Below are 21,444 nucleotides of genomic sequence, written 5' to 3'. Positions count from 1 at the left end.
GTGCATGTGGAGTTAAAAATGTCTGATTCTGCTGTTTTGAAAAGGCTGATGGCACTTGTCATTCACTGCAATTTCTCCAAGTACCCTATTATTATCTGTTGATTATGTTCTAAGTGAACTCTATCATATCTCTGCATCTGTTCCAAACCACCCAGATTTCCTCAGAAGAGGGCTCTTTCAGGTCAAAGGGATACAGCCTAAGTTGAAGTTGAGAAGTGACATGAAACATGAAGTAATAGCAGTCATCTCTCTTGATTAATTAACAAATACAACCCAAAACAAACAAAACCATCCAACAACTATTTCACAGAGCCCTCAGGGTTGGAATGAACATTTAAAGGCCATCTAGTCCAACCCCCCTGTAAAAAGAGACACCCTACCAGATCACATTACTAAGAGCCAGGTGCAGCCTGGGCTTGGATACCTCCAAGGATGGGGCATCCACCCCATCTCCGTGCAACCTGTTCCAGACTTCAACCATGTCAGGGATTGGAGAGGAACTTCTTTATGCAGAGACACCGACCTCTAAATATCAGCTTGGCAGATGTGTTTCCAGTTGCTTGAATCAGTGATCCTTACGGGTCCCTCCTAAATTGAGATATTCTAAGATTTTGGGCAGTAAGCAGAGGAATCTGGCATGAAGCGAGATGGTCTGAGATGTGCTGAACTCCCCAGGTACAGGTGAGTTTTTACCACACACTGAAGTAGGAAGAAGTACCACTTGGCATTCATCCTCCATCTCCCTCAAGATGACTGCTGACTCTGCCTTTCCAGTCCCAGGCTCAGAAGAATGTTGTAGGCTTAAGTTCTGCTGAGACTGACAAAATGTTTCTAAGCAATGTGCTGAAGTTTACACTTCATTATTATAACATATTTTTTGCCTGGTTGTTGTTGTTGATAATTCACAACACAGTGGGCCACAGACCCACACAAGAGCAAACGACACACACACAAAACAACCTACACAATTGCACTATTCAAGAAAACCACTCCATCTATCCCATTTAGGGCATTTAATTAAATTCACTCTGATAATTACTTCCAAGTAAAACACATCAAGAGCAAAACAGGAAGCATAACCCATCATTAGATTTTCCAGGTAGAGATAATTCCTAGATTCCTAGCCATTACTACTATCTTATTCTTTTAGTATGTAACAAAATCTAGGCATTATCTAACTAGCCTGGGCACTAGGAAAGAGAATATCACAGTTGAGTCTCACCTCAAATATACATTTATATAACTTGATAAGAATGATTTCTATACCACCTTTTTAATTAAAAAGCACAGCCTAATGTTGTTTGCCAATATATGTACTCCCCTGCCAAATAAAAGTCAAATAGGAAAATGAGGAGTAGATAGGATAGCTAAAATGCCTACTTGTAATACAATGGAAACCACAACAATAACAGCAGTATAGCAAGGTCCCAGGCTGCAGCAAGCAATAGATTGCTCAAATACAACAGCTATATGCACAGAAATAAAGAAGAGAAGCTGCTTACCTTCAGAAGGTCTGAAGCATACAGAGATCTTATAGGAGAAGCCCCTGCCAACCTTTAAATGAGGTCTGGGAGGGGGGTGGATCCTGGCTCCATCCCTTCTGGGTACTCATCTGCATTGCATACACACCTGATCTCCCCTGTTTGGCCCTGCCTTCTCACCAGGTGCTCCATCACTGCTTCAAGACATGACTTGCATTTCTGCTACAGTATATTATCATATTTAAAGCTCTGTCCTTCAAATATTGCCTATCCTGTAAATCTGTCCCACTGCAATGCAAGGGTTTCCACACAAGCCCAAGACTTCTGGAACTTATGGCCATGTACATCCTCCACTCGTGATTGGGTCTATCATGGTGCTATCTGTATGTTTCCAGTGCAACCACAGATTAACTGCATGGCACACACTTGCTACATCCAGCCTCTCTTTTGTAAGCAATGCAGGAGCTGTGTATTAGGCAGTAAATCTGGTGTTTCTGCCTAGCTTTAAGTGTGTTGTGTTCTTAGTGTCTCTTTGAAGCTCTTGGCTCTCTCTATTTAGTTTACGTCATGTGTGCACATATATCACGGAGAGAAATGTTGCATTGCTTGGATTATCGTTTTCAGGAGCAGCAGAAAGAGAATAAAATGCAAAAGTAAATCTGTGAAAACCAGCAGAAAATGCCCCCAGATAACAATGCATGTAGAAAGAAAACAAAGGCAGGAGAAAGGAGGGGGGAAGCCAATAATATAATATGGTGGATTTGAATCACACTTTTTAAATAACAATCACGTCAAGCAGACAAAGTGCTTGGAAATATTTACTAATTAGATTTCACATGAAAAATGCAAAAGCCAGCTAAGAAGCTGTTGGACCTATTTCCTTCTGGGTATTTACACAGCCTGTAAGCAGCCATATGCTTCAGAAGGAAAAAGCACAATGTCTGTGGGAGGGAAGGAAACAAGAGGAGATGCTAAGAAGGGCCCTAACACTGCTCTTGTCACCACGGTCACATCTCAGGGGCACTGAACCCCCAGAGCTCTGCTGACTGTGCATATAAGTGCTGGTATCTGACTACAGTTGAGTGCATTTCTATTCTATCCAGGCTAAATGCCTGTATGTATAGGTGATGCCAAGTCTCTACAGTTAGTTTTACAGACAGCACAACATCTAGTTGGTTTATGCTCTTGTGCTTTCTAAATGGCAGCACATCAGCAATTTTTTAGGAGCTTTGTTTTGTACCCAGTGGGCACATCTCTGAAAATGAAGCTAAGTGCTCATTTAAAGCATTTCACTCCTCAGGTATTTGTTGTTAAGAGCGTCTGGAGGTAGCAACAGATGCCACTTGCTCATTTTGCAATGAGCCAGACCTTGACTTCTTCACCCCCAAAGAGCACAATATAATAAACAAGCTGTTCAAATGGAAGTTTGACATTTCAAAAATGTTTCTGTGTTGTTTTCCAAACAGTTTGGTCCTTTTTAAATGGAGCAGAGTTAAGCCTGGCACCTGCCTGCTTCCTGCAGTGGGGAGCTGCAGAGGGGTCATGACTCCAGGCTAAGGGTGCTTGTTAAGTCCTGTAAGGGAGTGTCAGGAGACAACAAAGGATGTGTGCTACAAAAGAGCCCAAGGGCAAAGCAGAAAGTGATGTGCTCACAGTTAGTTTTGGCCAGAGAAGTCCAGAAAAAAATAGTATGCTTTGAGTGAGGAGCAAAAATTGTGTGGCTTCCAATAAGCGATGAAAATATCATCCCTTGCATCACTGCAGGAATTTCAATGGCAGCTGCACTGAATGATTTATTGTAGGAAGGGCTTTTTTGTACCTCTTTTCTCCTCTCTAGGTCAGACTTTCTGGCTGCAATTCATCTCTTCACATGCACTGCAGAGGCTGATCTCTGAGTGGGGTAGAGCTGTATGAAACCAACTCACCCACTCCGCGGTTCACCTTGGGGCTGTTCCCCAGCAGATACAACGACATGTTAAAGAAGTTAGCTGGGGTGGTGTTAAGGGTTAAGGTGTTAAGGGGTTTCCACTGTGGAGTCAGGAAATCTCTTAAAGTTTATAACTCTGCTTTTCTTGTATTCTCACAGGTCTGGTGGTATGAGTAACCTCCTGCAGTAGTATATCATTAATGGTAGGGCAGATGTAATCTAACATTAATTATGTTGAGCAGAAGGCTGTTTCTTTTTTCTTTCCCTTTTCCCCCCTCAGTAAAAACCTCATTGTGCACTATAATTTATATCAATTACCAGTTCATATTACTGAATGCAGAGTAAAGCTTATTATTTAAAGTGATAAACAGAAGAAAAAGATCCAATAAGGTGGTTTATCACTGAAAATTCCAAGGATTTTTGAGTGGGTACAGTCAAAAGCAGAAATGTCCCCATTTTACTTCTACTGTTTTTCCTCTCTCTCTGTTACATGTCTACCAGCAATTAATTAGGGGAAGTTGTTTTAGTGATAAACACAGCTTCTGTTGGATAAAAAAAAACCAAAAAACAACAGATCAGTTCTATTCCCATGCTATTCCCACCAATAAAAACACTGGAAGATGCAAAACATTTCATTTTTATATTTACTCTAAAACTTCTTCTCATGCAGTTCTTAAAGCTCATTTTCTACTATTTGCCATGGCAAAATGTCTTGCAAGGGGAAGTAACTGCAAGAACGTACTCACAATCTTAGGAAAAAAGCCATGTTTTGAGACTGAAGGCCATTCCCAAGTCATTAGCCCAAAGTCATGTTTCCTAGATTAAAAGACTTTAAAATCAGTCCCCTCCACCATTTTTAAAAACACTTTGGTTTTTTAATATATATACTTTTTAGTTTAAATTTAAAATAAGTTTCATGTACACAGAAATTTGTGTATCTCTTGACTTATTGGAAGCTTTCACTCTGAATGGGGCATTGCCATTTTGAATGGTCACCATCCCTGGATGTGTTTAAGAGCTGTTTGGTTCTCAGAGATATGATTTAGCAGAGGGTTGTTAGAGTTAGGGTGCTATAATGATGCTGAGGTTGGACTTGATGATCTTTGAGGTCTTATCCAACCTAAGTAATTCTGTGATTCTATGATGATTCTATGAATAGGTATTGAAGAAGTTGCCTGAAGAGCACCTCCAGCTCCTGCACTCCTTTCCCACAATGTCACCCTCTTTCTGACAAGCACTGTCATCGGCCACCTCTGTAGTGCATGTGAGTACAGAAAAAAATCAGTGTTATTCAGTGGAGAACAAAAGTCTTATTCCATCTCTCTGAAGATATTCAAATGCACTTAGAGCAGAAATGATGTTGGTTGGCAATGTTTGATTGTTGTTTTTTTTTTAAATCAGAGTATTTAAAATCTCAAGGCTGGCATAGAAGCTTTTCAGCATAATATGGCATTTTAATGCTTGATATCCTTCTCTTTCATATAACCTCAGCTGGTTTTCAAACACACATCACAAGTAAGCCACATGCTTTTAATTGCTCAACTAATTAAAAGGTGGTTTTTACCTTCCTGCAGATTTTCTCAGGCTCATTTGAATGCTTATGCTGAAACACCTGTTTCCAGAAGATAAACTATAGAGTCCCTGGATGTCACATAAACAGGACAGGCTGTACAGAGGTATTAAGCAAATGCTTTGGCATGCAAAGTGCAGGTAATACTTGCATTAGCAAAGGAGAGGGTTTGTTTCCCCGTGTCCTGTCATCAACAGCTTCTCTTTATAAAATACAAAGTACACATTTCAGGATAACACTCTGCTAATGCTCATGAAATGACACACTTGGCAATGAGTAATTTTCACGCTACGCTGGTGTAAAATTCTCTGCAACAAATTATATTCCAGGCAATTGGCATTTTTGATCATGTAAATGCTTGAAACAATAGACACTAAAGTACCTATCGCCAGTTTGTGCTAATGTAAAATTATTTGTATATCATTCCTGTTTATCCACAATCTAGTGGATAGTCTGCTTAGATGCAATGGGGATGGGCTCATTATAATTATCTACAATAACAACAATTACAAACACAATGAGTGATAAACTAAATCACTTCCCATCTGCATCCACTTTGATATTGGACTTGAAATCCTCAGAATGCATTACTTGGTTTACATTCATTAATATGATATGAATTCCCTACAGTGCCTTGGATAAATGTACCTGACTTTATTCTCCCATCTGCTGATCTAATATTATTATTCCATTCAGAGCGATAGTCCTAATTATGCTCATTTGTAGTTTCAGTAGATATCCTTGCCCAACGTGAATAATAAGCAGCAGTCTTTGGAAACCAGTTATCTTGCTCATAACAAATTGCTTGGCTCCAAACTATTCCCTACAAACTGATGCTGGTATTAACCGAAAGCTTGGGCATTTGATGTTTCTAATTAAACACAAAGCTTACCAATATTGTGTTACTCTGATAGTGCAATTGTGGTAGCATCATTTTCCATCTGTTTGCCTCACTAATAATTTGATTTCATCTTTCTGAAAAATGTCTTCATCTTTGGTGCTCTAGAGCGTTCCCTCTTGGTAGCATTTAGTGCTTGGGGGGTGGCGGTGGGGGGAGAAGAGGGTAATTGTATTACTGTGTAATTTTAGACTTATAACTGTTCTGAAAAAACAAACAACAACAAGAAAAAACCCTCTCTAAAATGATTTCTAGTAAGGGCACACTCAAAGGCACACCAACTCTGCACTTGTTGCAGGAGGATCCAGTGACTGGCATGGGAAGAACCAACACATATCCCCTCTCCTTTAGCAGCAGCCACTACAGGTGGCAGGAGCCCTGTTGGCATTTCCACTGATAGATGCACCGAGTTGGAACACCAAAACTCATTTTGCCTTGCACGCTCAGTGGGTAAGTAAGGAAAACACTCTGTCACTGTTAACTAAACTCAGGCAACTGGCCAAATTATTCCCCCTATTTATCACAGTGCTACTAGCAGCTGGCAGCAAAGCCGGCAGACAACACGAGTTGCTCCTCTAATGAAGGCAGCAGGGATACAGCTGAGCACAAATGAGAATCCCTCAGCAGCCAGGAGTGGAGAGGCAAAAATACATTGCTGGGGGATAGTCCAGGCCATTGGTAAAGTTCGTGGCAGAGCATGAATCCTACTGACCAAAACAGCAGCTGATGGATTAGATTTCTCTGGTGGATCTCTTCATCTGAGATACAACAGATTATTTCTCATTTATACAAAGTGAGAAACCTATAGGCAGTGCTCAGGCTCAGATCAGACCCTCTGGTTTCACTTTACATAGTTCTTTTAAGAGTGGGAATTAAATCATGGTTTCAGCAAGTCCTAAGAGGATGTGACGGTCAAAGGAGCCGTGATTTTACCAGGTACTGGAGTTTTTCTTCTACAACGAAGCTATTACAAAATATGAAATTAATGATGTTGTGGAAGGCTGAAGTCTTTATATGTAATTAAATTTTGAAATTATTTCTGAATTATTTGTTGCCTGCTGTCAAAACATCTCACATTCCTCATCAACCCCTTCCAAGATATATTATGTTTCACGCTGACTACAAAAAATTCAGAGATGGTCTGTATCAAAGGTAAGAGACTCTTGTATTCATTACCAAAAATTTTAGTTTTATAAAGAATGAAAAAGCTCTTTTATCTGAATATATTCAAACATACACAAAATTATGCTATACAAGGTATTTTGCATTCAAATATATTTCCTAACAACAGTGTCTCAGTAAAATTATACAGGACTAGATATGTCCTCCAAACAGGTTAGGCTTTTTTGAAGGAGACAAAATGAAAATATTTGTGTTTCTTACACTGACACATCTCTGATTAGAGCCATTGAATCCTTTTCCCCACGCACTCTTCCAATACATTCAAAAGCTTCTTCCTTTGGGACAGCGATGAGAACATTTCCCTGCAGAAAGTATTCTGTTGACTTTTAAAGATTTCTCTTTCTTTTTCACTAACATCAGCCAACAGATTTAGCAATAATGTCACTCAATCACCCCAAAAATCTGCTAAACGTCCTCGTAAGCAGTGACCAGGATCCAATTTTCTGCAGTTGCACACTGAGTTGTGCTGTCAGTAGAGTTACAGCTTTCATGAATAATGGCCTTACTGTTTCCAGGTGCAGATGAGGGTTGTAGATGGCTGAGTTATACCCTTCACCGTGAATCACAGCAGCTACTATTCTGCTTTACCGTGAATAGACATAGACAGGTGCTAACATACCTTCACATTCACACATACAGGTATATTTTTGAAGACAGCTCCAGGCGTCACAGCTTTGGCCCTGGACAAACCCATTCTGAAAAGCTTTGGAGATTTTCTTCTCATGCAACATTTTAAAACCATTTTGCTTGGGCAGTGCGCCAGGAAGAAAATGATTTAATCACAGAACAGGCATAGAGAAAGCACTTACAAGAACAGCTCCTCAAATACAGAACGTTCTTCTTAATTTATAAAAATATAAATGGAACCATAGAGGAGAGGTCAGAAGGATTCTCTATATACATCTATATATTTTCAATAACTCCTGCTACAAACCAATGCAAAATGTGGCTAATCAGTTTAGCTCTCAAGAAAAATCCAATGTACAATCTAATATGTATGGATTTGTCGTTGAAAAAGAACAGCACAGAGAATGAGATCCTCACGTGCAGAGTCCCACTCTGTGAGCAAAACGCAAATTTCACTATGAGGCTTAAACGTATTTTCCTTCTCCCAGTTTATTTCCACCATCACTCCTTATTTGCTCTCTTATTTTAATATTTAATTTCATCCAGTAAATTAAAATTTTAATAATAGGAGCTTGTTTTCCTGCTTGATTCTTCCCTGTATCGTGAGCTGGGTAATTGGTCGTACCTGCTTATGTACTTGCAAACTGTAGAGAACTTTGAAAAAGAACCAAATCTTTTAAGTGCACGTTTTCAAGGAAGTGTGGGTAAATGGTTTTTAGGTAAGAGTGAATAGAAAAAGGAAGACAGTTATTTTCTTAAGTTAAAAAAATACCAAATTTTATCCTTCTCTAAGAGCAAATAATGTTCTCATCCCAGAATGACCTGTAAACGTTCACGTCCACCACAAAACAAAAATGGTTATAAGTTACTATTGTACCTTTAGAAATAGCGGCTGTCATCACATCTACAGGAGTGTACAGCTCTTTTGCATTGTGCTCTGAAGGTACAGATGCATTTAGCATTGTATGGTTTTTATCTTCTTTTGCAGGGGTTATACTTATTTGGGTAAAAGATTCACAGCCTGAGTTCATCCTTTTGGCACTGTGTATCAAGATGGCCTGAAAGGCAGCAAGGATTTCCCTTGGAGTAGCCAAAGGTAGTGATGTAGTATAGAGCCAATAGGAGAAACAGAAGACGAGCTAATTAGAACCCAGATTATAGAGTAAGAAGCATCAGAAAGGGATATTCTGGCCCAACCACATCGAAGGGCAGAGTCATCAAGCATTAATTTGAGATAAAGCTGAGTAAACTGCTGGCCTGCTCTCTCAATTGGGAATTTAGCAGTGAGACACATGAGACAGTAAAGGGATGCAAGGAGAGGTGGTTTTCTCTCCCAAGCAGGGCTTTTTGGAGCAGTTGTCAGACAACTCACAGGAGGAGCAGTTCCTTTGCAGCTGTGCACAGATGTAGTGCAAAAAAGACATCATTTGGAAGTAGCGACCATTAATGGATTCAAAAGATTTATGATGGACTTGCGTGATTTTCAAAATAGGAACTGGGTAAGACTAATGGTATTTGTGAAGGAGAACAGAAAAGCAGCAGTAAAAAGGAGAGAGTATATTCCCGGTAATGGAGACTTTAGAAGTTTTCTTTGTCTTCTCTTCCTAAAACTCAGCGAAGTGAAACAGCAAAGATAACAAGGCTGCATATGTGAAAATCTGTCTTTTTTACAGGAGCAAATCAACTCTAGATGAAAGAAAAAGAACAAAAAAGCTGGAAAATTAAACAAAAAAATTGGAAGACCAGATAAAAACACAAAGCATCAGTAAGCATCTAGCCAAAATAATAAATATCACTAATAAAAGGTGTCAGAAGGAAGATGCATAAAAAGTATCAGAAGTAAGATGCATGCCAAGGAGAATATTGAATCAAGGGATTATGGAGGGATAAAAGGATCACTCATGGAAGAGTTGGTCAGAGTAGAAAAAAAAGTGACTGATTTACAAGAGTGTTCATGAAGTTAATTAGGACGACTCTCACAACAGCATCTTTATTTTCATGGGAGATGAAACCTAGGGAATGCCTCCAGGCAATCCTGAGAGCAAAAATGCCAAAGAGATTCTTCTGTTTGGACAGAACTGCAGCTTCTCCACAAGATACAATCAGATACACCAGTGTGTATTATCTTGCAGCAGCGGTACTATCACATCCTCAGCATAGAGTCTGGTCCAAATTCCACATTTGCAGGGATAAAGTAATACATAGGAATATTACAAGGTTATTTTTCTTACAATGTTTAGGTCAAGCACATTCTATTAACAATCTAGGTAGAAAAAAAAAAGTAGTACAGAGTTATGGGAGCAAAAGTTTCATTGCAGGAATGCCAGATCATCCCTAACTGATACATGCCATTAAGTCTCCCGGGATGTTTTGCCATTCTTTTTGGTTCCCTGAGGGTTCAGGGCTTTGAGTCTCAGCTGTCTCACATTACTGCAGCCCCACTGAAATGACAAGCAGTTCCTAGCAGGCATATCTCTGTAGGCATCTACACACTTGACTAGCTGCCACACAAGCCATCGCTCCCCATAAATAGGGCAGCAGCCAGGCACAGCCCATCAACCAGCTGAGCCCGGACATGTCACATACACACACAGACAGGATAAGGTCACTTTTGGATCTTTTAGATCTTTTAGAGAAAGCACTACAGTTGATTGAAAAGCATCAGCAAGAGATACAGCAGTTAGAAACAAAACGTGCTATAGTAAATGAATAGCGCATGTTGGTAGGATTCATAAGCACACACCATATGTCTTTCAGGTGGTGGTTTTGATCACACCTTCAGATATACTGTAGTCAACAGGAGCTGAGAGCTTATTTGCTACATACAACTCATGAGATCTTTTCACAGCCTCCTTCGTGATTCTGTAATTTAATTTGTCTGGGTTGCTAAATTGAATGAATTGGCTGATAGTCTTCACCAAGAGGACGTTTCTTGATCTCAAAGCATGTCATGCATTTTGTTTGCATCCAGGCAGGCCTGGGTGTGGGTTGGGATCTCACCAGAAACAGGAGTGCTCCATCACAGCTTTAAAAAAAGAGCAGAGCTACTGCTCAGTTTGCAGGATGTGAAGTGTTGCATTAAACCTGATGCTACCATTAACTTGCAAGGTGCAAACATTTCTGCAGACTGTTTGCTAGAAAGATTATCTTCAAAAGGAGATAAGCAAGCACATGAAAATGATTCTATTGACTCTGCTATTAATATCTCAGTCTTAGAAGAGTCACCTGGCTGTCAAGAGCCAATATCTGTGAAGAAATCTGCATCCAGCTTCTTGCCAAGGTGACATGAGTAAGATTGATTTCCCTGGGCTGAAGGGGAGAGCAGCCTTTACCAGCTGGATTCACAGGCAGTGACTTAATTGTGCGGACAAATCCTGCCTATGTTATTCACATATTACTTGCGTGAGCAAAACAAACAGAATTCACTGATCGAAGACAGAAGGATTATTTGCTTTATGACTCATGCTCAAGGTCTGCCAACTTTGAAAGAAATGGGAGTGCACATAGGTCTTTCTGTTTGAGTAAAATCACGTCCTTCCCCTGTAGCTTCAGTTGCTTAACACCTCCTTTAATAGCCAGCTGTGTTTAACACTCAGCTCTACTTAAAAGCTGTAATATCTTAGCACAATATGAGTTATATGCAACGTATACAAATACTGGGAGGTATTCAGAAATTTCAAGAATCCTCGTTGGATGACTTTCCTGCCTGCTTCATCTTTAGGCTAACTGTCAGGTCATTTAGTGCACCCAAATTGTTAGTATTCTCAGCAGAAACAACCAGCACAGTAAGTTTTAATCTTATTTTGGGAGAGGGCGATATTCTGATTGAATCTACTCTTAATATTAAGACCTATTGATCAGTCAGCAGAATTACTGCCAAAGGTCAGCAGTGAGATCTAGCATATGTCCAGGCTTCCATTTTAACCTCAATAATACTCCTATGAATGGTGCATTAGAGATTGAGGGCAGCAAGCAGCGGGTGAGAGGCACTGCATTTATATTTTAATTATCTCACGCTAAGAGTTTCTTCAGTGGTAGGTTATCTAGCCCTTAATTACTATTTCTTCACCTACATTATTAAAATCCTACTTGTGTCCTTCAGTTTCAAGGACTTTTTGTTCCTCTTGAAAACTGTATTGTTAAGACTGCGCATAATTACCAAATTCCAAATAATTCCAAGTGATAATTCTATATGGTTGTGGAGCAGGGATGGCAATTACAGAACCTCAGCACTAAAAAGTAGGAAGCTGTGGGAGATATTATTTTAAGATGCACACAAAAGAAGACCTCTGGAGCTTGTCTGACTTCATACATTTTTCATAATTTGTAGCCTTAAATACATCTCCAATGAATGCATTCTTTTCTAGAAATAAATTCTCAAAATGTCACATTCTGTGAAAAAAGCCTCTGCTATATCCTGTGCCACATTGGTTATGTTAATAAGAATAAATATTTCTGAATACATACATAAATTTTATTTTTATCTACAGCAAAGAGCATCATAATCTTGAGATATTCCTTATTTCTAGAAATGGCAATATATTAAAAGAATATTAAAAATGTGAAGGAAACTGCTGGGTCAGTTTAACTTAAGAGGTACCTCATTAATATATATATAGGTGTGTTTTGCACAGAACCTTCTCACTGGAGAGCAAAATTGGAAAACCTTCCTGAAAATACAATAAACTGGCAAACGTTTTCTAGTGATTTTCCTGTCTTGATTTATTCACATCCATTTGTCAGCCTGGGGAGATGGATGCTAACTATCATGAGACCATTCAGCATTGCATCTCGTTTGCTCCTGGAGGATTCATGTACCTGCCAATGACAGTCTAGACCACGCTGGCAGCTCTATGAACAAAAGGGAGGATTCTGGTAGATTTGCATTTCTTCACCAAGACTTTTATCAGAACTGACATGTATGCAATACTGAGACTTCTCATGCTCCGCACAAGGAGATGGTCCTCTGCTGAGAAGAAGATGGAATGTTAATGAGATATTAATGTTGTTAACTCTTTGGGTGAACCCATGTGGCTTCACACCAAAGTAACCCTTTGCAGTTGTCTCAGAAAACTAAATGAGATTTCTTCTAGGACAGATTAAAAAAAACCTTTCTTTTACTACACTGTTTCAAAGGTAACAACCTAAGAGCATGCTTCTTGTCAGTTTTAGATTAGCTATCATATAGCTGTAAGTCATGAAATGGATGCTTTAACACTTGAATAGTTTTCTAAATTAAAAATAATGGATTTCTGGCTGGCATTCTACCCTAGTTTACTCACAATATATGCTTTATTACTCCAGTGTCATTGACTGTGATTGTAGCTAAACAATAGTTATAAGTCAGAAAACAGCTTAAAGTTGATGACTGAACCACTGAAAATGGTTTTTCTCATGACTAATTTATTTTATAAAGGGTGACAATGTTATTTATGCGATGTAAATGACATAGAGAAATAATGCAAATGACATTGGACATTTACAAACTCATTATGATAATGCAAATATTGAATAACTTGTCAGAGAGTTCTGCAAGTTCCACTGTTGTTTGGCATGATAATTGACTTCATAACAATTTATTTATAATTTCTCCCCTCCTTTGTAATGAAATTTATCATACAGAGATGCAGTTCTCAACCATTAAGATGAAATGCAATTTTAATTACCTTTCAGAAAACCAAAAGTGCTTAATTTATACCTTTTATCACTGGAACAGAACTAGACGTTCTGGAATCTCAATCAATTACACCAGATTCTAGAGCTCTGCCTCTAAAAATACATTGCTCAATTAAGAAGACTTACCTTTCTTACAGGAACCAAGTCTTCGTTTTTGGAATAAAATAATTTAAGTTTTTTTCCTGCTTCAAACTAAAGATTCTAAGTAATCATAGAGTACAATATGAAAATTCCCACTAAGGGCAGCACTGATGCAGTATGCAATATTCAGTTCCAAATACTTATTATTTGCAGAATGCACACTGATCTGGATCTGTGTGTTGTGTAACCATACAGACGGATTCTCTACTTTCTGTTTCCTCCCCCCAAATTGCAAGCCAAGACTTGATCAAACATGTGAAATACACAGAGCACTGAACACATTTGACCCACGAAAAATGCCATGGAAGTAAGTTACCTTAAATTCAGTTTCAATGTTGGCTAGTCTGGCCAGTTCATTGCTTAATTCTAAAGCAGTAAGGACGGGATCTTCACTGGAAAGAGACAAGTAAGCAGCACTGGCTAATCCTTTGTAGGCGTTCATTCTCGATCGAGAGTGACTAAAGGAGTCTTTCCTCTGCTTCTCAATACATTCGTTGCACTTGCAAAAATAGTCATGTGGCCTTTCAATCCGTGCACCTTTTAGAAGTAAGATGTGAACAATTTCATACTCCTGGCAGTGGGCAGCAAGTATGATAGGGGTAATGTCATGGGAAAACCTAGTTCCGTCTTCATCGTAGGCATAAAAATCATCATCTCTCAGTTCCTGCTCCAGGGGACTGAGTGTGAGACGTTGCCCTTGTGCAAAGGCAGGATGGTTCAATATTGCTTCCACTATGCGCACATATCCTTTACTGATGGCTAACAAAAGCGCATCCCCAACTCGAGCTAGATTCTCCTTTTTGAGGAGGAGCTCCGTCACTTCCAAATGCTCATTCCCTACAGCTAACTGTAGGGCATTTTGTCCCATATAATCGACACAATTAAAGTTCAAAGTTTTGGACTCCTCCAGCATTTTTCGCACAACAGGAATGTTGCCATACTCAGCAGAATCAAGAAAGCGTTCCTCCTCCGCAGTCAGGCTGGTGCCTTTCTCATTGAACATGTAGGCTGGGCCCCGGATGGCCTGCCTGCGGCCCTTCTCCCGAAGGGTTGTGTGCCTTCGATGCATGTTTTTATAATTGCTGTTTCTCAACCTGGAAAAAAGAAACCAGCACAAAGGAACATAAGTTACGCTCTTGAAGACTCATAACTCCATGTAAATTGAAGTAAAGATGGAAATGCATTGTTATGATCTGATCTTGCTGGCTTTGTATATTCTGAGCCAGAATAAAGAATATCTTCTGGACAACGGGCAAGTCTTTTCCTGATGTATAATATTCTAGATTTCGACACGTATGCTGCCAAGAACATTCTTAGTTTGAGAACTTCATGTAAGAAGCAGTGCAAATACATTATCTTTTCTTGTTTGCTTAGGAACTGTATGCATAACATAGTATTTCTCCTAATTATTCTTAATGAGGTAAGCTAAAGAAAGTTAGCACATCAATAGTTCTTGTACCAATAAGCTATATAAATAGTTAAGAGAAAATTTAAAGACATGCATCTAGTTTTGAACACATAATAACATATAATAACAACAGGAATAAATATATTGCGCATTCTGCTATGTTTCAGCTGGTACAAATAAACCACCTTTTCATTCATTGCTTGTTTCCATGCTACATAACACCATTTTCCTCTTTCCAGACCTAGAGTAGTTTTTAATGAATGGCTGTCTAATTTTCATGTTGAAATACAGTTGGCAGCTACTCTAAATACAAGTACTCAAATCCAGAGACCAGTATTGTAAAACACAGGTATAATTCCTCATTTAAGGATCACTTCTCAGAAAGAAGCTTACTGAGAGCTACTGTTGAAAAACAGTGCAGATATCTGAGTACCAGCTGAAGACAAAGGAGTGAACAGATTGGAAAGGATCATTAGTTTCCCCACTGATTCTGTGGCTAAAATGCCTTCACTTTCCAGTTGGTTGGATGAAGCCAAACCATCCTATGCCACCTTCTCTGGAACCTCCAAAGAAAATTATGCTGTGTATAACTGGGCTCAGAGGGGAAACGGGCACCCCCTTGTACAAAAATGCTCGATCTCCCTGTGCTTTTGAAACATTCACAATTTGTATTTAGTACCATCTCACTGCTGCCCTTTTTTACATTTTACTGCAGTAGCATTTCAACAAAATCACGTTCCCTCTGTTAGGTTCCAAGCGCATGAAGTTAATTTCCACCTTCAAAGAATGCAAAGCATGACTAAGAAGGTGAAAACAAAACCACTTTCACAAATGCCATTTTCACTCAATCCAATTGCAAGTCCTAAATCACTTGGGTAAAATTTTCAGGTGTATGTAAGCTGCAGCAGGCAGATGTAAGAAATAAGCAGGTGTTAATGCTCAGTGGGTGGCAAAGGTTCATCTTTCCACACCCCATCTGTTCTCCAAGTCAGTTTTGACCTTCACTCAATGAAAAGTTCATGTGTTGCTCTGAAAAATTACTAATGGAGTTTGAAAGTACTGTCAAGAGTGACAAAAGGGAAAAGAACCAGGAGATGCATTGCCTTCAGTATTATGTTCTTCAGGAGAAAAAAAGAATACGGGAAGTAAGACAAAAAATAGAATAATGGAGGATATAGTTGCAATAGGTGCTTCATGCAAGAGAAATTCCACTGGCCTCTTCTGATCTTCTAAAAGCATTTATTTTTATGTTCTAAAAATGTTGTATGGTAAAATAACTGGCAAACATACGTTTGTTGTTATATTTAACAGTTAGTACTGGAAGCATCCCAGAAATATGGAGCAATTCCAGCAGTGAGGAACATATTAAATATTCTGCTCAGTGTCCAACTATTCTTGATGTATACATATACATACATACACACACACACAAATAAATGTTTATATAGCTTTTTTTTCTCCTGACAGGTAAGGCACAGATGATCTCATAAAGAAAACATGAAACTACAGTAACACTACCATTGAACAACTGAAAGCTTTGCCTGAGAAAGGAGGTTAGAGTTTAGCCTAGAGCTAATTCACACCAGTCTGTTGCGTACATAATAACATGCCAAAAAAAAGGACCTTCATTTCATTTCCTTCAGTTCAGAGACTCTACTGGTTCCATAGTTTCTAGCAACAGAAATTATATCAGAAAAAGAATACAAGCTCAAAAAAATGCATATTTACAACCTTGTGCTTATAATACATGTTCAACTGGGATGTCCCTGCAGCATAGAGTTAATCTTCACTGCCTAAAGGAAGGGGAAAGCACCATAATTCAGAGGGCTTCACCTCAGATGAATTATGACCCCTAGTCATAGGGCATGAGCTCGGAAGATCAATATCTCTGCCACTGCACTTTATAGAGAGCAGGAGATGAATAAAAAATTATGCTTTTAACTTTGAATGATTTCATGAGGAACGCTCAGCTATCAACTCCTGTTCTGAGAAGAAAGTTGTAATTATGTTTGACACAATCACCAAATCGTGATAGAGAAGTGGCAGTGCGAAGAGTAATTTATGCATCATCAAAGCATCTTGGAAACCCAACCCTTCTATAAAGTCATGACTGTACTCGGCACAATTTTCTATTCTGCTTTTCAGTCATTTTCAGGCTGTTTCAGAACTAATCATATTTACTTAGTGTGTGTAATATCTTCCTATTAAAAAAAAAAAATCCTAAAAGCAATTGCAAATTGATTGCGTTTATCTTAACATTTGAAGGGGGGTTGTATTGAAATGTCTCTGTATTTGTGTATTTTATTGAGACAGTTAGTGATCAAGCTCATCAGGCACTGCAATTAAACACTGTATTTTTTGAGGAAGGAATGCCAGTGTATGCAGTGTTTTTGAGATAAAGTGATCTGGGAATAAGAAATGGGCCCATGTACTGCTTGCAGCAATGTACATCTAGATATATACAGCTGAGGGAGCCATAAGATGTCTGGACTCCTGTGGTGAGTGGAGAAGAATAACCATTTCTGTAGTGATTTAGCTTTTAACAAATCATCTTCTGGGAATATCACAGCTCCTAATTAAAGTGGCGTAGAGTAGGTCCTTGCATTGAAGTTACTAGGAGCTGAGACGCTCAACGCCTCACATGGGAACATGGCATAATATGAGGCTTGTTCTTAGTGAAGTGTCACTGAAAACACTGTTGAAGATCTTCCTTTGGTAACCAAATTCCCTCAACTGGTTAAGTGCCAGATGTGTAGAACAAGGGAAAGAGAGAAGAAACTGGGCTGTTTCATTTTGAGCATATCCTAGTAAATGGGTTGTCTCCTTGACCCTCCCTTCCACAGTGCTCCCATTTACACCATGCAGGGTCTTCTGACAACTCTTTAGTGCCATACAGAGTGTTCCTGACAACTTTTTGGTCCCATACAGCATGTTCCTGAGTAGTGAAAGCAACTGTGAAGCAGCCAAACTACCACCTAGAGCTCAGGCTTGGAGAAAATTTTCAAAGGTACTTTGAAAGAGAACTTTGAAAGCCCATGGGACAGGTTGAATGGTACCTACTAGAACAGATACACTTGAAGCTTGAATAGGTGTTGAAATCAATGGGTACTTGCGTTTGAGGTAATTCTGGAAATCTCAGGGGATGTCAGCCTTTACCTGACTAAAAGCCTAAAAACTGAGCAGGGCATTTAGAAAAGCAACTTTAGGAACTTAAGGACTCTGACTATTCTTTGAATTTCTTTTTGGTGGAGAAAAGCTGGCAGGAGTCTTCCTTATGCTCTTTCACCTACTCTTTTTGTCCTGAAACTTCAGCTGAAATCTAGGATAAGTAACCATTACTATAATCCACACTGCGTAAAACAACCATGAAGGTAGGCAATGATAAGACATTGACTTTGTTAGGGTGAAAAAGACATCTCTGAGAAGACTCAGAAACTGCCAGTTGGAAAATTTACTTCTTATTTTAATTTCTATTACTCCAGTGTTTTAAAAAAAATAGCCAAGGCACAACAAGACTGCAGATCCCCTGAGGCCTCTTTGAAATGGTCATGGATTTAATCCATCAAATGGACCATTTTTCTGTACTGAACATTCCTTACACACACACACACACACACAAACCAAACTGTTTAAAAACATGCTATAAACACGAAAAAAATTAAGGATATTAAGGTTTATGACAAGACACAAATAGATAGAAATTAATTTTAAAGAGCATATTAAATTGCTCTGAGCAAAATTGGAAGATGTTATTCCTTTATGGTAAAAAAATGATATCATGTTTTGAAGCAGACTCCAACTTCAGGGGAAAATCACAAACTGAACTCAAACTTCAAATATTTTAATATATGCAACAGGCTACACTGGAGTTTCAAATGCTGCACAGGTGTTTATTGCTAGATCTCTCTCAGATCCTCATTTCTTCCAATATCTTAAATAACCATCTAAATCTTACCTTAAATGGGACGTTATCCTTTAAATCAAAAGTTTTAAGTGCTATTTTTCATATACTGCTGATTTACTTACTATTCATACTGAATACCATTTGATATGGCTGGTTTTGATTAACAGCAGATTATACTTAAGCTTTCTATGCTTTGAAATGCGAAAGAACCTTTATTTACTTAGTCTTGGGATAGATAAAACTATGACAACACTGTTAACAATGTAGTTCTTGTCCTATATGAAAAGTTACATGTGTATGCAGGAATAATTAATGAAATATTTTAACTCTATTCACACAGTGGGGGTGAGGAGATGGGGGAGGAAGGTGGTCCCTGCCCAGTAAATATTGGAGAAATTAATTCATTTGCAGTATAGTCCTTCAAAGCAGTTGCAGAAAGAAATGTCCCCACCTCCACTATTCCCACTGCTCATAGATAAAGGAAAAAGATATTTCAAGGTCAATCTCTGAAAAGAGGCCTTGAGGAAATACAGGTGCAAATAGCAAACCCACACTTTCTGAAATCTCTGTAAGAAATGGCATGGTAAGATACATTCAGGCATATAAACCAAGTCTTACGTGTCATTAAAGGATGTTACTGAATTATACACGCTAACTTCCTTAATCTTCTTGTCATAAAACATGAGGTCTGAGGCCAGTATCCCCAAAACACTGAAAGAACACTGAATCTTTATTGGCACCTAATCTCTAATATCCTCCCTGAATTCCTTCCTGGTTTAAGGCAGGTAGCTCTGTCCTGTGGTTTGAGAAAAAGGAAATGGAATCTGACTTTTACCAGATATCTTTCACACACACACACACTCACAAAGAAAATAAATAGATAAAAATCCATTTCTTCCTATCTGTTTCCCCTTCCCATAATTTAAGAATCAGCATGTTCTTTCCCATTCCAAAGAAAACTCATCAACACAAGTCTTTAATGCTAGAAGAGGCTGTGAAATAATCATCTTGGTTATACTCAATTTACTCTTGCTTTTTATTTACAGGGTTATTTTCCCAATTCCATATGGCTTCTTCATAGATAGTATTGAAAATGTCTGATTATTGCAAAACTATCACAGAGTGCTTGTGAGATATATCAAAATCAGCTCTACTCTGACATTGTCTCCAGCTGTTCATTCATTAACATGTTTGGCCACCAGATGAACTGCCATGAAGGGAATCTGTTATTGTAAATAAATACACCTAGCTGTTGAATTAGGACTAACTCATCCTTTCTGTTGAAGCACTTCAGAAGTCAAGCTGAGATCACACCCAGACCACAACAGAGGAATACTTGCTCATTCATAAATTTTTACTACTGATGACAATAATGATTTTTTTTTCTAATTGTGCAAGCAGGGGGCAGTGTAACGCTGGATTTCAACAAACCGTTCTATTTAAAAAAGAAAAACGTCTGAAAAGAACTGAAAATCTCAGTTCTACTGAGTGTATTTTGTTTTGCCTAATTGCTGCACCCTTTTCACTTGCCTACTTGATATTTGTCACAAGAAAAAACACAAAAAGACTCCTGACACTTAGACCCAGCAAACTGAAATAGACATGATACCATGTTGAATTTTTAGACCTGTCATTTTTCCTCTTTTTGTGTTGGTCAAACTGTTTTCAAGCCAAGCAAACCCTTAAAAAAAAATTCACCCAGCTATAAGAGACGACAACAACGTAGCTCTGAACCATACATCCAGCAACAAACAGCAAACCCTTACAGGTACACTGAAACCAAGCAGTTTTCACAAATTCCAAGGGTAGAAAGCCAAACCGACTGCACTCATAGCCACCCACCCATCTCATTGCCAGCCCAGACCCAGGCTCGTGGGAGACTGAGACATCTCCATTCCCAACAAAACTTCCTAGAGCACAACTAAAGACTGGTATTAGAGCCAGACTAAAAGCGAACCGGCTGTGGGAGAAGCAGAACCCTTCTCGCAGCAGCTTACATGTGCGCGTCGGGCCGGCTCGGCTTCACTCTAGAGGCGCGGGGCTCCGGACGCGGCCCCCCATGGCGGCGCTGCTGGCGCTGTCCGTGGTGCTGAAGCGGCACTCAGCCGTGCCGGACGGGGCGGGAGCTGAGCGCGGCGCGGTCGAAGCGGCTCCTCATCCTAATGTCCTCCTGATGGATGGGGCAGAGCTATTCGGGAGAGCCGGAGATTTTCTTCCTAAGGAAAAGCCTTCTGCGAGCTTGGCATGTAAGTTGCGTTGTCCTTCCCGTCTTCCTTCCCTCCCTTCCCACGCCGTTCTCCTCCTGTAGGTGTGGATTTGATGTTTTTCAGCACGCCCCCTTCTCGTCCGGAGCTGTGCAAGTGCCCCCGAGCTCTTCCAAGGGCTGTCCCTGAGGAGGCGTGGCCAAAGAACCCTCCTGGGGAGGGCAGAGCTGCCTGCGGGCCGCCCAGCAGGGCGGGGGGCTTTCTTTCATAGGATTCTCGTCTGCCTGATATGACTCTGCTGTCCCTTCTGCTTGCCTGCCTGCTGTGTCCAGGTTGAGAACGTTTTCTGCTTGTCTCCCTTGGGGTGGCCGTAAGAAGGTTGTGGATGTTTGTGATGGTGGGAAAAGGAGGGAGGAGAGGGAAACG

At 39.5% G+C, this 21,444-nt stretch overlaps 1 protein-coding gene across 6 annotated transcripts in view; it reads right to left on the bottom strand.

Moving 5' to 3' along the window:
- Nucleotides 1-21,189, bottom strand: part of TRPC7 (transient receptor potential cation channel subfamily C member 7) — a 64,795-nt gene extending 43,606 nt beyond the window's left edge. For 3 of the 6 annotated variants that reach the window (XR_014940704.1, XM_015875865.3, XM_032447433.2), the window contains exons 1-2: nt 20,812-21,175; nt 13,819-14,596 (exon numbers count right to left, since the gene is read on the bottom strand). Coding sequence is in view for 3 of the 6 variants with exons in the window: in XM_015875865.3 (XP_015731351.2) it covers nt 13,819-14,596; nt 20,812-20,813 (780 nt within the window). In the remaining 3 variants the exon portion in view is untranslated. Of the gene's footprint in view, nt 1-1,502; nt 1,643-13,818; nt 14,597-20,811 lie in introns of those variants that run through there. The other 3 variants (XM_085532117.1, XM_085532118.1, XM_015875866.3) reach the window with 2 other exon arrangements.
- Nucleotides 21,190-21,444: the final 255 nt, after the last annotated feature.

The sequence above is a fragment of the Coturnix japonica genome, unplaced genomic scaffold (assembly GCF_054131305.1).
Source record: "Coturnix japonica strain WE unplaced genomic scaffold, WE-NBRP24 Scf048, whole genome shotgun sequence".
NCBI lineage: Eukaryota > Metazoa > Chordata > Aves > Galliformes > Phasianidae > Coturnix > Coturnix japonica.
Note: the sequence above shows the minus strand (reverse complement) of the source record. Positions and strands in the feature narration are given on the sequence as shown.